Genomic DNA, 13,197 nt, shown 5'->3' with positions numbered 1-13,197 from the left:
GCACCACAGAAGCACAGCCTGCCCTGTCCACGGGCCCGAGAGAGGAAGCAGATGCACTCTTTAACCCACAGCCCAGCCTCGCAGTCCGAACAGGATTTATCCGGCCCTTTCAATTCTTGACTTTCTTAAAGGGAGAAACGTGGAGCCCAGTGTAGGCACGAACTACTTGGTTGTGAAAATGAAACCGGGCACCGATGATCAGGGTGCACATTCACCATCACTCTGAGACGGCCTCATGTGGCGTCTAATGTGACTAAATGCTGCAGGCTAAGCTACGAAGCCAACGATATTCCATTAATGTCAGTTCCCCGAGATGAGTGACATTGCTCTGCTGTGGCTGCATTCCAAAGTTGACGTGTCTCTGGTGTCACATGTGCCCATCCTCGACAGTCCATCCAAGACACTTGCCATCGGTTTCAAAACTCAGCTGGAGCGGGAAACTGCCTGGCTATCCCACTCGGATGTCGCTGTCACCTCCCAGACTCTTGCATACTTGCACCCGACAGGAGACTACAGAGGTGACCCTCATAAAGGGTGAGTCCAACTGTGTCACTGCTCACTGTGAAAACATTCAACAGTTCACACACACACACACACACACACACACACTCTCTCTCTCTCTCTCTCTCTCTCTCTCTCTCTCTCTCTCTCTCTCTCAATCTGGCTGCGAACCGGCTCCTGGTTCCTAAGACCATACCCTCCCTGCTCCCTCAGGCCACCCTCAAGGGCTTCCCTTGCCTCATTTTTCTCCAGCTGTCCTGGTTGGCCTTCCATCTCCTAGGCGGTCAGCTCTGTGAGGCAGAGGTCACGATACCTTTTGTCATCTCTGGAATGGTTCACAGCACACAGCAGGCACTCGGCCAATACCTGTGGCACCTGCCAGAGAGACTCTTGATCCACACTAGCTCTGCCTCTTCTCTTCATATGCCCGTTTAAACAGGCCTGAAAGCTGCAGCACAGAGTTCTGTTAAAAGATGACAACCTAGAAGATTCAGGATGGGATTTTATATCTTTTTCACAAGTCAGCACATTGGAGCTGCCGGTGGAGCTCAGGGGGACAGCTCATGTACAAGGCCCTGGGTCCACTCTACTACTGAAGGAGGAGGAGAGAGGAAGGGAGGGAAGGAGGGAGGGAGGGAGGGAGGGAGGGAGGGAGGGAGGGAGGGAGGGGATGAAAAGGCACACAGAAAACAGAAAGAGCATATACACAAACCTGCCTAACTTTGAGATCATGTCCACGGACTAACGTCTTTCCTAGACCCCACTCTGAACTTTGAGGATGGTCGAGCCATGGATCAGTGGCCTAGCAAGGCCTGCACAGACACCTGCCTGCTGTTACCACAGAGGGCCCTTGTCCTGTTGATGCCAAAGCTGTCCTTTCACACCACACAAAGGCAGAAACTCAAATTCCAAGGCCCTCTGACCCAAATTCACCTCCTGGTGTCATCACGTTACCTGTCAACCCCCACTAAGATGCTGCATGGCATCCGGTTCCTCCGCAGGCGGTCTCTGGAGGCTCCGCTTGGTCGCACACCTCCCTCCGTATCTGTCCCTCTCTGCTTCGTGGCCACTCTGAAGTGAACAGCTTGGCTCACTTAGGCCCTTTCGGCTTGGAAGCAGTGTGCCAAGACCACTCCTGCCTCCGGAAGATGTTTCTCTCAAGTATTTTGTTACCACGACTAAAGTCTAAGTGACACACCTTATCTTCAGTTCCCCCACTCCTGCTGGCCCTCAATGTGCTGATAACCCAAGTCTCCCACCCACCTTCAGGGGAACTGGCAGGAGAGGAAGCCATAGTTCAGGTTAGATAAAAACAGTCACGCCTGAGCCAACACAGAAGTCCAGCAGGCTGGCAGCAGTGAGCACAGAAACTTATGAGGTAAAATCTGATACATTTTATACAATTCTACCGTTCAGTTACTCCTTTTCTTTATTCCTTGTACCAAGTTAAGGCGCTAAGAAAGGCAGTGGTAGCCATAGCCATACACCCCTCTTGGCAGCTCAGCAGCCACCCCACTGGCAAGAGCAGCAGACACAAAGCCATCTCCAGCAAAAGCAAGGACCAGCCCTCCCACACTGGCCCCTGACCCGGACACCTCCTCACACTTTCCCAGGGCTCCTTGGGGTCCTGCTTCAATCACTCATCTCACCTGTTTTGATACAAAATACTTATCGCCTTTGAACAGACCATAAGCAGAGCATCCCTGATCCAAAAAAAGTGTTCATCTGAAATGGTCCAAAACCTCAAACTTTTTGAGAACTAATGATGACACTCTGAAAGTTTCAGATCTTGAAGTGCCTCGGATTTCGGATGTTTGGATTAGAGGTGATCAATTTTTAAAAGTCTACGGAGGGCCAGGCCAGCAAGGGGGCTCAACAGGTGAGGGTACTTGCTATTCCAGCCTAAATTCAATCCCTCCAACTCATGGTGGACGCAAAGAACCAACTCCTGAACGCTGTCTTCTGACCTCCACACCCCCTCGGTGACACACGCACTCCCACACTTAGAAACAGTCACACAGGCACAAAGAGAAGATAAGGAACAGACGGAAGGAAAGGAGGGGCTACGTAAGCAGTCCAAAATCTGAAAAACACCAGAATAGGAACTACTTTGTCCCCAAGCATGTTAGGCAAATGATACCGAACCTGTAATTTATTTTTCCCTCTTCCTGAATAAAGTGTATGCCTCTGTGATGGTCGGCTTTGTCAACTTGGCACAACCTAGAATCACTTTAGAAGAAAGCCTTCAGGAGGTGTGCCTGTGGGGGGTGTCTTTGGTGCCTTAACTGATGCAGGATGACCCCTCCCCCCAATAAATCTAGCAGCACTTTCTGTGAGCAGCCCAGGTGAGACTCTTCCTCTGCTCCCTCAGCCTTCCCTTCTGGTTCAGCTACTCAGTTGTTTCCACTGCTCACTCCTTTACTGATATTAGAAACAGTTTCTGTAGGTTTCCAGCATGGACTGAAGACCAGCATCTCTCCAGGATCCTTCGGGCCTCTGACACAGATCACGAGTGCTGGGGCACACAACCCTGTGGACCAAACAACGACCCAAGTTCCCCGACCCTCTCCAGTGTGAGACAGTCATTGTCCGACTATTTGGGCCACGTAACCAATCTAAGAAACCATCTTTTGATACATAGTCCTTCTGTTGGGTCTGTGCCCTAGAGCAGTGTTTCTCAACCTGTGGGTTGCAACCCTTTGGGATGGAATGATCTGGCAAGACCATGAGAAAACACAGATATTTACATTATGATTCATAACAGTAGCAAAATTATAGCTATGAAGTAGCAACGAAAATAATTTTATGGTTGGGGTCACTACAACATAAGGAACTATATTAAAGGGTCGCAGTATTAGGAAAGTTACCAAATCCTTGTGTCTGTTTTGTTTAGGCACACCACTGCCTAGCACATGAAACTAAGAAATATTTTTCAATGAATACCATAGAAGTATGGAGGAAAGTCTGATATGATGTCATTCATGACCAAAAATATAAGACCAGGCAACATCATTTAGTTAAACTCACCCAAACAGGCAGCAATAAGGAGGTGATCCAACAGATCCAGGTGTTGGGACTTTGTACAAGACACACAGCCTGGGTTCTACAAAAGTCCTAAAGTCACTAGGGATATTGGCGCACGCCTTTGATCCCAGCACTCAGGAGGCAGAGGCAGGCGGACCTCTGTGAGTTCAAGGCCAGCCTGGTCTACAGAGCCAGTTCCAGGACAGCCAGAACTACACAGAGAAACCCCCATCTCAAAATAAATAAACAAAAACCGCATGCTGGTGTCACGAAGGAAAAGAAAGGGGATCTTTTTTACACACACACACACACACACACACACACACACACACACACACACACAAAACTGACTAAGAGCCTCAGCAATCAAGTTGCTCTGACTTGATCTTGGATGTTTTTAAACAGCTGTGGGGGTGAGTCCACCGGAAATACCGGAGCATGGACTACATGTTTGATGCTACTTTTGCAGCTGTAACCAGTGTGGGAGGTCAGATAATGATATTGTGATTTGGTACATGAATGTCCTTTGCCAGCGTGTTGGAGATGCCAAGATCCTGGGATGACTGCCATGCAGGAGCTGTGGTGTAGAGCCAGCCTGAGCCTATGAGATGAGCTATGTGTGTGTTACTGACAGAAGAGCAGGGGAAATGGAGCCCTCTGAGGCCAGAAGATCACAAGTGCATCCTCCACCGAGCGTTTTACACTGTTGGGCCTCGGTTTTGTTTTGACTTGCTTATAGCTGTGCCATGATTCATCCCCCCTTGGAGACTGTACGCAAGCTTATGACTTATTTTTTATTTTATAGGCACCCATAGTTAAAGAAACTTTTTAAATCCGGGTGGTGGTGGCGACTCATGCCTTTGATCCTAGCACTTGGGAGGCAGGCGGATCTCTGTGAGTTTGAGGCCAGCCTGGTCTACAGAGTGAGTTCCAGGACACTCAGGGATATACACAGAGAAACCCTATCTTGCGGGGCGGGGGGGGGGGGGGGGGGGGGGGGGGGGGGGGGGGGGCGCGGGCGGGAATGGAACTTTTTAAAAGAGACTTTGGAATTTTACAAAGACTGAATATTTTAGGAAGACTTGAGACTTTGGATGTTTTAAAGAGACTGAACTTTTAAAGTGTTTGAATTTTTAAAGACTATGGGACTTGGAAAAGTTTCAATGTTTTATATTGTGATATCAATATTAACATGCCATCTTGGGGACAAAAAAGAAAGAAAAGGTTCCAGATGAATAGTTATTTGCGTGTGTGTCAATTGACAAAGGGTCAACTGCGCCGGCTAGTTTTCTGTCAACTTGGCACGGGCTAGAGTCATTTGGGAAGAGAAACTCTCACCTGAGAAACCGCCTCCATAAGACTGGCCTATAGACAAGTTTGTGGGGCATTGCCTCGATCAGTGATTGATGTGGCAGAGCCTAGCTCACCCTAGCCACCTCTGGGCAGGTGGTTCTGGGCTGTATAAGAAAGCAGCTGAGCAAGGCATGAAGGGCAAACCAGTAAACAGCACTCCTCCATAGCTTCTGCTTCAGTTTCCTGCCTTCAGTTCCTGCCCTGACTTCCCTCAGTGATGGACTGTAATACGGAAGTGTAAAATGAAATAAACCCTTTCCTTCCCCCAAGTGCCTTTTGGTCGTGGTGTTTTATCACAGCAGTAGAAACCCGAAGTAAGACACAGCCTTGGTTGTAGTAGAGACCCCAGGACATTGGAGCTGCCGTGGCCAGGGAAAGACTACCAAGGACACCATCCAGTTTTGTGAGTGGAGCCAACCTAAGCCTATGACACAAGCCGTTTACTATGCAGATGACAGAGCAGGAGACGCAGGATTGCCAGAGCCTTTTGGAGCCCAGAAGATTGTAAGTGAGTTCCAGATGCTCGATGCTGAACTATAGAACATGGAGTTGGGTATCACTTTTACATTTGTTTTGTTTTGCTTTTGGAGATAGGGTCTCTCTACATAGCCCTGGCTGTCTTGGAACTCACTATGCAGATCAGGCTGACCTCAAATTCACAGAGACCCCCAAGATTCTGCCTGCCTCCTGAGTATTGGGATTAAAGGCATGCACCACCACACCTGGCTTTAGCTTTGATGTGATTGTTCTTATGCCCTTGGTTCTTCCATTTGGGGATCAGAAGAATTTATTTTTGTGTTTATTTGGTTTTTTGGGTTTTTTGTTTGTTTGTTTGTTTGTTTTGGTTTTGGTTTGTTTTGTTTTTGCTTTTATTTTTTTGTTTTACACTAACACACAGGTTAGAGATTTTGGATTTTTTTTTTTTAAAGAGACAATAATGGATTGACCTAGAAGGGTGAGCCAAAAAATACCTTTCTGCTTTCGATCAGGGTGCTGATTGTCACAGCACCAGAATGGACTGGAACAGGGAGATAAGGAAGGGGGCCAGTGGCAGGGTGACATGGATACTGACTATTATCTCCCTAGACATGAGGACATGAGAAGAGGCTGTTTGCTGAGGTCTATTTTGACCTCTTGAGGCAAAGTGCTGCACCAGCTCTAGGTGAGGAAGTAGGTAAGGTAAATTCTGTCTCTATCCAAGGTAGAGAGGTCACTCACTAGGCAGCAAGGACAGCTGTGTGCACAGAAAGTGGCATCCGTAGACCACACTGATGGTGCGATGCTAGAATTGTCACACGATGTACTGAGAGATAGTGTGAGTGAAATAACAGAAGCTGGGGGAAAGGAATCTGGACACTCTCTGATTGGAAGGGATTTGAGCAGTCCCTTACTGTAAGGCTTTGATGGAGAAAAAATGGGGACTCCACTCCCAATACAACCTCTCTTCCGCTGACCACACCGAGTCTCTACCACGTTTAATTCCTCATCCCCGCAACGGTAATTTCTCATCCCTGCACATTTGATGCAGTCGGAGGAACAGAGCTGTAGTTTTGGGACTCTGCAGTTACCAGAGCAATAAACCAGATCTTTGTTTCCCAAAGTTTCCAGTCTTGAGTATTTTGTTACATAGAAACAGAAAACAGACTGAGACAGAGATTGCAACTGCCTAGTCTAAGCTACAGTTCTATGCATCAATTCCCAGTAACTCCCAACAAACTCATATAACCCTGTCAGATGCTCCCAGGAGCAGAGAGCTCACCTCTGCTGAGAGCAGTCCATTTGACGTCACACGACTCCCACTGCTGAGCTTTGTGGTTAAAGAAGGCTGCCCATGCTAGGTCCTAATGCCCTTGGATTCACAGAGCCCTACCCTGTGTATAAGTCCTGCACAGATCTGCATTTCCACTATCCAGATGTCTCACAAAACCTTGGGTGTGTGCATGTTCTTTGGTGAAACACCATATAGATACTAACAAAGGCCACAGAGAGAGGTTTCCAGAGCTCCTCACCGGAAGCAGGGAAGCCCACAGTTGTATTTTAACTACTCACTCAGCTGCTAGGGAAGTAGCAGAGATCTCTAAACTGTTGTCAAGACAACCGAAGCACAAATACAAACCTCTTCGGGATCCCATCCGGAAGCAGTTTTTTAAGCACACAAGCACACATGCCCAGAAGAAATAGGCTACCCCTCCCCCTCCTGGCCTCCTCTCTGTCTCCATCTCCTGCTCTTGTCACATGGCGATGTGTGTGAAAAAAATTCGTACTGGGAAGCTTTCCACCTTTGAGGTTAAGACAGCTGCTGCAATACTGTTTTTGTTCACATTTGAAAATGTACGTTTGGGGGGAGGTTGTTTTTAAGTATCCTGTTTTGTAATACTAGTACAGATTCCATAGTGTGATAGCCTGGCACATGAGTGGCAAAACTGTGACTTATTGGGTCCAGATGTCCACGGACCCCTGCCTAGCGTGGTCAAACGCACCCCTAATCATGGCTAGCTTCCACGGTGTACCCACTGACCCCAGGGAAGGGCACTCACTAAGGCTGGCTGCACTGTCCCATGTGGCACAAACATGAGAAAGCCCACAAATGTACAACAGGTAGCAAAAATACACGTGACGTTCTTGAGTCCTTGACTTAGGATTAGGGTTTCTATTGCTGAAACAAAAAACCATAGTCAAAAAGTAAGTTGGGGAGGAAAGGGTTTATTTGGCTTACACTTCCACATCACTGTTCATCACCAAAGGAAGTCAGGACAAGAACTCAAACAGGGCAGGATCATCCTGGAGGCAGGAGCTGATGCAGAAGCCACAGAGGAGTGCTGCTTACTGGCTTGCTTCCCATGGTTTGCTCAGCCTGCTTTCTTATAGAACCCAGGACCACTAGCCCAGGGTTGGTACCACTCACAGTGGGCTGGGTCCTCCCCCATCCATCACTAAGAAAATGCCTTACAGCTGGATCTTACGAAGACATTTTCTCAATAGAGGCTCCTTCCTCTCTGATGACTCCAGCTTGTATCAAGCCGACATAAAACCAGCCAATACACTAAGTTATCAGAGAATGTCCCGCAGGCCAATGCCAATTCACTTTGGAGCACTCATCAAAAGAAACAAAGCCACACACACCAAGTAAACAGTAGGAGCATCCAAGTTCTAGAAGGCATAGGGACAGGTAAAGAGACCATGTCACCTGGCCCACTCACACTTCTACCCATCAAAATGATCCTAAAGTCAGAAGATAAATCCTCCAACCCAAGGGCAGGAGCCTGAGACTACAGCAAAGAGTCACCAGCAGGGACTCATCCTAAAAACAGCCTGTACCTTGAGCAGGGAGCATGTCTTCCAACAAGTGACCAACCACAGACTAGCCGCCAAGCCTCTCCAGCAAGGACAAGGCTTTGCTCTATGGTAAATACACTCTGTCACCCTCTACGAAACTGAGGGTAAAGCTGGCAGGGTCTTGATCATCCTAAGATTTCAGGGAGGTGTGACATAGCTTTGCAAACAGAAAGCTGAGTGCCATCTACACGCACTCCTTCACGCGGAACAGACAACCCTCACCATAACAAGAGAGGGGCCCTAAGGTTCCTGCTAAAATCCTAAAAGGACCATAGGGCTCATCATTGACTCCCTCTTCCATCTTCAGACCCAGAGGATCTCTCAAATCCAGACAGTACACCAGGGCGTAGACCTCCTTCAAAGGCCATCTCATAGAGAGAACCAGCCTATTTAGATAGGCAGCTAGAAATGCAGCCTGGCCCAGAACAGGACTAGCCAAGCCAGGGAGCCTCAAGACTCGTACTCAGTATGGACAAGCTCTTTTGCTCTTTGCAATAAAATATCTTCTGATCTCAATAAGACTAAAATGTGTAGCTACCGTCAAAAACAGGATGACACTGATGTGGTATGATATGAATGAAGTTTCAAAATTTCCAGAAGTTACTTCTTTCTCTGTTACAGAATCCCCCAGCCCCAGTTCAAATCCCTAACCTATAGGGCCATCACAAAGAAACAGCAATCAAAATAAGGCACCATCTCCAGGAAACCCATTGAAACTGCTTCTTTGTGGAGATTAAGTGAAGAGAGAGAGAGAGAGAGAGAGAGAGAGACAGAGAGAGAGAGAGAGAGACAGAGACAGAGAGAGAGACAGAGACAGAGACAGAGACAGACAGAGACAGACAGAGAGAGAGAGAGAGATATTCTCTAGTTGTCCTCGGCTTACTCAGGCTTGCTATGGTCTACACCAGCATCACAGACCATCAGAAATATTATCACACATATCTTAAAGAGACCATCCAGTCTAGTTCTCTGCCTTCGAAGAGAAGGGGATGATATGTCCATTCTACAATTAAGCCAGCCACCCATTCAGCCTTCCAAACCCTGGTGCAGAAGACTGGCCAGGCCCCCTAACATCTGGTTCTGAGCCCTTGACACCTGGTCACTGTCCTGGTAGGACATACAATTATTGAAACTAAAAATTAAGGGTGATGTCTTGGGACCATGAGTGTGCCCCTAGGTAGGTTGCAAAGAAGGTGTCACCCACCCCCAAGAGCTAAAAGTGTTTCCTAGTTCATCTTTTCCCAAGGTTAATTGTGACATGCCCCATGCACCCAAGCTTCCTCTTCCTTCTTTGGGGCCTGCCATTCCTTTTAAACCGTCAAAGACCTTTCTCCCAAGGATTCTTGGAATTTAGGTCTAGACTATATTGGCCAGCCTGGAAGAAATGAAGTTTGCTGCTGTAACACCAGAAGTTCAAGAGAGAAAGGTGAGAACAGCATCCCACCTGGCCTCCGTGGGAAAGGAGCCCTGGAGAGGCCTCGCTAGACCCTGGAAGAAAGGGCTTGGGGTAGACCCCCTAGGAGTCTCCGCAAATCACAGCAACTGGTTGTAAGTGGTGAGGACAGTGTGGAGGTAATTCCCCAAGACTTCTTTCACCAAAGGGTCCATCAGAGCCCAGGTGAAGCCACAAACCTGTCTACAGTCATAGCCTGTATACACTTCCACATCCATCTTGACAGTTCTGTTAGCATTTCTTTGAGAAGAATGAATGTGGGGCTACCCTGCCCTGCTTCTTTATTTAGGAAATACTTTCCTTGCAGGGCCAGATTCGCCAACTTCAAGGGCGGTACACCCGGTGCTGATGCCAAAGGCTACAGAAAACATGGCTTAACACCAGCTCTAATTTTGGAAGATTTCCGGAATTTGATGTGGGTAGCCCCAAGGAAATGCCCCCAAACACTGAATCCCCTGGGACGATTTTCAAGGGACCGTCCTAGGAGGTGAGACTTCGGTCTGGTCCGTGGGTCGCATGGGTTAAATGCTGTTTCTCACTTTGTTTCTGACTGCTTCTGTTTCTTGGGACTAAGAAAGGCTCATTTTGGAAGGGGAAGAGTGATGGGGAGGAGGGAGTGGGGAGGTCGTCCAGCTTCTTTTCATCCACTGCACGAAGAAAAGTGTGCTGGACACACAGTTCACACACAGTTCGTTCTCTCTTGCTTTGCAGTCAGTCCAAGCCCCCGGTTCTCCCACCCAGGATTGATTTGTTGGTTTGTTTTCTGAGTGAATAAAGCAATTGCCACCAGCCACCCACCCAGCCACCCCTGCCCGCAGGAGGCAGAGGAAAACCAGTGCCTCCCCGGAGTAACTTAAACATTCCTCAGGGAGGGAACCATCGGTGGTGGAAGCGAGAGCCCTAGGGGCCCCGAGGAGCTGCAGGACCTTCTGTCGTCGGGTCTTCTACAGCCCCCCCCCCCCCCCCCCCCGCCCACCCTGCCGGCCCCGCAACCTGGCGAGGCCCAAGGTTCCCAGACGCGCGGGCGCAGACGGAGCGATCGGAGACGCTTCGGGAGCAGCTGGGACCCGGCGGCCGGTGCCGGGCGCGGGAAGGAGCGCGCCGGAGCCGGGCAGCGCCGGGACAAAGGCGCGCAGGAGCGGGGATCCCCGTAGGCTGGGGCCAGGACTCACCCCGAGAAGACACACTTTGAGCTCCCGTATCGCCATCATGTGGTCTGGGCCGGGCCGGGCCGGGGCTCAGCAGCATCGTCCGGGCCGCACCGCGCCCAGCCTGCGTCCAGCCGTCTCCCAGCGCTCTCGCCCGCCGCGGGGCGGAACCGTCGCCGCGGCTATTTCTGGGCCGCGGCCTCCGCGGTCGGTCACGTGCCGCCGGCCGGCTCCTCCCGACGCGTCGAGCCTAGCAGCCTAGGCTAGCCTAGCCGCCGGGCTTCGGCTCCGCCCGGGTCCGGTCGGCGTCGGCCTCCGGTGGCCACCCAACACCGGACTTGCGGGCAGACCCGTCCCTTCCCGCAATCAGATCTGAGCTCGGTCGGCCACTGTCTGCCTTGGGAGACCTGAACCCAGGACCCGTCGGGTCATAAAGAGCCGTTCCTATAGTTAGTTTATGCTGTTGGCGGTGGTTCTAAAAAGGCACTTTCAAGTCGCTGGGTAGTCCCAGCGTTCAGTGACACTGACGTCTAGAGGCGAGACACAACGGCGAGGACCGGGATGAGTAGAGGAAAGGGTTAACTTGCCTCATCTACTGCCCGGGCTTCGCTTTGCCCTACAGTGCCTTTCTCTGTAGGTAGCGAAAGATGATCCGAGAAACAGTCGTTTGTTTCTGCTTCCAAAAGTGGCCTGCCAGAGCCTGGGAGAGGAAGGGTGCATTCTGGAGAGGAAGCTCCCTTCCTCCACGTAGAAAATCCTACAGCTGTGTGGGCAGGAGCTCAGCCGAAAGTAAAGCGAGAATGGGGTCTGGCGACCCTTCTCCAGACTCCTCTACTAGGAAACTGAGGCTGCGGCTTCGCACGGGGGCGGGGGGGGATTTCGTCTTCTCGTTGTGACTCGGTGGACCTCAAGCCTCTGGGGTGGCTTCATTTGTTGACGCATAGAGATGTCAGCTTTGGGGAGTAATCTAAATTTACTGGTACTTCTAACTGTAAACGTTTATTTTAAACAACAACAACCTGGTTTGAACTGGGATGTGGCTCAACTGGTAGAGTGCTTGCCCAGCATGCCTGAAGCCCTGGGTTTGACACCCACCCACCCCCACTCCACCCCTCTCCGCCCCATGCACACACCCTCCCCCCCCCCCCCCCCGCATACTCCACCCCCCACCCCGCATGGTGGGTGTTAGATCCGGATTGATCCAGGCAACATGGAAATAAAGATACACACCTCGACAGAAGCAGAATTATGCTTTAATCCGAACAATGCAGGGAAGCAGTCTCTCAGAGGAAGTGGAGACTGAACCCAAGCACAGGAGGCTTTGGGCTTTATAGGGCAAAAGAGCGAACGTTGGGAGAGGGAAGTTTTTTCTGTAAACGTGTACTTTGTAGTTCCAAGGCCCAGTAATGCCAGCAGATGTTCTCATTACTATATTGGCTTTCTTGTTGGGCAGGTGTTCTTATCAGTATGCTGAGTCTGGAGTTTCTCAGCTCCTCTGAAGTTTCTTATGGTAGGTCATTAACCCTTCAGTGGCATATGCCCTTAATTCTAGGCAGGAGATCGGAAGTTCAAGATTATCCTGAGCTACCTAGAAACTTCCAGGCCAGCCTGGGTTACATGAGACTTTATTTCAAATAAACAAAACAAAAGCCACGGTTTTGTTGTTGTTGATGTTTTTGTTTTTCAAGGCATGATTTCTCTGGGTAGCCCTGGCTGTCCTGGAACTCGCTCTGTAGACCAGGCTGGCCTCGAACTCACAGAGATCCACTTGCCTTTGCCTCCCGAATGCTGGGATTAAAGTTGTGTGCCACCACCGCTCAGCCCAAAAGCCAGTTTTAAGATGTATTTATATATTTTATATATATGGATGTTTTGTCCGCATGTACAACTGCACACCAGAAGAGGGCATTGTATCCCATGGACTACAGTTATAGATGGTTGTGAGCTGCCATGTGGGAGGCTGGAACGTGGGAGCTGGGATTTGAACTCAGTATCTCTGGAAGATCAGCTAGTACTCTTAACTGCTGAGCCATCTCTCTAGGCCCCCAAAGCCAGTTTTAACAAGTCATTCAGCATTCCCAATCCTTTTCACATGTGACCAATGGCTCTTTCCATTTTTCCAGGAGACCTTGGTTATCATCTGGCTTTGCTCCTATTCAAGCCAGATGGAAGCTACTTTGGCCCTGTAGTGGCCCCTCGTGGTGAGGATTCCAAAGCAAGGCCCACAAAGAGAACAGTTCTAGAACCCTGGAGTCCAAACAGGCCCCAAGCAAACTTGCAACGAATCAAGTTCCCCAGAGTAGCGGGAACCTTGCGTCGGGGAGGTGCAGGCTAGTAGAGGCCTACTTGTCTGGACTGAATTGATCAAAAGGTAGCCCACGT

General features: G+C 49.7%; 1 protein-coding gene across 1 annotated transcript in view; it reads right to left on the bottom strand.

Annotated features, from left to right (window-relative positions):
* Rab31 (RAB31, member RAS oncogene family) overlaps positions 1-11,193 on the bottom strand; it is a 131,851-nt gene extending 120,658 nt beyond the window's left edge. Inside the window, exon 1 of the mRNA XM_052750218.1 lies at positions 10,840-11,193. Within this exon, the coding sequence (XP_052606178.1) occupies positions 10,840-10,878 (39 nt within the window). The 5' untranslated portion in view covers positions 10,879-11,193. The remainder of the gene's footprint in view (positions 1-10,839) is intronic.
* Positions 11,194-13,197: the final 2,004 nt, after the last annotated feature.

Source organism: Peromyscus californicus, unplaced genomic scaffold, assembly GCF_007827085.1.
Source record: "Peromyscus californicus insignis strain IS unplaced genomic scaffold, ASM782708v3 Scaffold_21__1_contigs__length_65335640, whole genome shotgun sequence".
In the NCBI taxonomy this organism is placed as follows: Eukaryota; Metazoa; Chordata; class Mammalia; order Rodentia; family Cricetidae; genus Peromyscus; species Peromyscus californicus.
Note: the sequence above shows the minus strand (reverse complement) of the source record. Positions and strands in the feature narration are given on the sequence as shown.